This window comes from Betta splendens, chromosome 9 (assembly GCF_900634795.4).
Source record: "Betta splendens chromosome 9, fBetSpl5.4, whole genome shotgun sequence".
Lineage (NCBI taxonomy): Eukaryota > Metazoa > Chordata > Actinopteri > Anabantiformes > Osphronemidae > Betta > Betta splendens.
This window is the reverse complement of record NC_040889.2, coordinates 10112596-10114349: the sequence shown is the minus strand read 5'-3', so window position 1 is coordinate 10114349 and position 1754 is coordinate 10112596. Positions and strand designations below refer to the sequence as shown.

Here is a 1754-nt window from a genome sequence, read left to right as displayed (position 1 = left end):
TGGCCAGTCTGCCAGTGGGCACATGCGATTCAAATGCATCCTCTCCGCGTTTCTCCTCCATTCACACAAACCCCGCTCTCACACGACAGGGAGGCTATTTTCGGATCTCACCTGTTCCCTAATGCATTCGGCTGCAGCAGGAGCAACTGGGAGGAGAATACGCCTCCGTGCGTGAAGCGGGAGTGCGCATGTGCGTGGTTGGGGGAATAAGTTTGTGGCGTGAAGGAGGCGAAAGCTGGCACAGCTGGCGAGCACGAGTGGGACTTTTTAAAGATCCAAACAAAGGCATCGCCTCCTGTTGGTGCTGGAGCGCCGTCATCCACGCCCAGACTGTAATAAGACGGTGTCAAGTCAGAGAGAATCTCACCGGAAGTCAGGGGAAGTGATTTCAAAATAAGGAAGTAGAAATTAAGTGAAGGATTAAGAAATGTTTTATTGTGATTGGCCATAAGGGAGATGGTTGACAGAGGGTTAGATACCACCAGGAAATAGCCACTACCCTCCAAAACCACAGGTCTGTCACGTAAATTTGCTGATGTTCTATATAGGTTTATTTCCATGAATAATATGGTTTAATTCTAAAAGTGTAACCGGAAGTCGGATGTTCAACCCCGTCAGTTTGACGGCGAGTCTCAGGCGACACAGATTAGGCACCGGGCAGTGCAGTGGGTTCGGGGGGAGAGAGTTGACGAGAGCGGCGGAACCGGAGACGTTCTCGTGGAGGCGGACGCTCGTTGCCGGCAGGAGCGTCAGAACAGCCCGGAGCCTCCGTTCGGACGGGCGCGGAGTTGGCGTCCCTTGTTAAACCCGAGGTTACCGTCACTCTCCACTTCTCGCGTCCACGGATTCGCCTCGTAGCCTCCGGCCGCCCGTCGCTGCGCTCGTTTGCGCGGAGGTTACGCCGTTTGAACGGGCTGACACCGGAGGAGCACGCAGCTGCCATGCATTGAGCTCAAGCAGGCGAGCCGTGCGCGTGAGACCTGCTCTGCTGCACCAGTAACACCTATATCATCATCATCAGCAGCAGCAGCAGCTGGATGCGGCGGCCGGAATCCTCTCTGATGCTGCCCCGTGCCAGACAGTGAGGGGAGCGTCGGGAGAAGGGATTTATGGGCGATTTGTTGGATTTCTGTAACCCCGTCGTTGCAAACTTGTGTCCGGGATGGGGAAGGAGCAGGAGCTGCTGGAAGCCGCCCGGACCGGGAACGTCGCCCTGGTGGAGAAATTGTTGAGTGGGAAGAAGGGGGGGATCCTGGGGTCAGGCTCCGGCTCCATCCCTCTGCACAACCTACTGAGGTAAGAAACGCTTCCATCTTCTCCAGTGCCCGGGAGCCCCTAAAGGAGGGGTGGCTGTGGAGGGGGGGGGGGGCACTGCTGCAGGAGCTTCCTGTGGGGGCCCCTGTGCTGCAAAATTAGGGATAATTTAGCTTCATTATGGGTCAGCGCACCAGAAATGAGCCAAGAAGCCAGCTCTCCCGTCCGTCCAGCCGCAGCAGACGCTCAGTGGATCAGCTGCAGCGTCCTGTCCACGCACAGTCCCCGAGGTCCAGCCGTGGACAGGAGGGGTTTTGGAAAAGCTGTGTGCATGATGCACGCTGCATGTCTGCAACAAGGCAGGAGGCGAGGAAGGCGGACTACTACGCCAAGTCAGGGGTTGGAGCAGAGAGGGTAGCTGGCTTCTACACAAACATATAGATTTGCAGTGTCACACGTGCTTTTTTTTCTTTATAAGAGAGTATAAACGCCGGCCGTGC

The 1754-nt window shown here is 56.3% G+C and overlaps 1 protein-coding gene across 7 annotated transcripts in view; it reads left to right on the top strand.

The window, feature by feature from the left end:
* The first annotated feature begins 644 nt into the window (after nt 1–644).
* Nucleotides 645–1754, top strand: part of anks1b (ankyrin repeat and sterile alpha motif domain containing 1B) — a 92853-nt gene continuing 91743 nt past the window's right edge. For 3 of the 7 annotated variants that reach the window (XR_008695518.1, XM_055511209.1, XM_055511208.1), the window contains exon 1: nt 645–1296. Coding sequence is in view for 6 of the 7 variants with exons in the window: in XM_055511209.1 (XP_055367184.1) it covers nt 1163–1296 (134 nt within the window). In the remaining variant the exon portion in view is untranslated. The remainder of the gene's footprint in view (nt 1297–1754) is intronic. The other 4 variants (XM_029163641.2, XM_029163634.2, XM_029163635.2 and 1 more) reach the window with 2 other exon arrangements.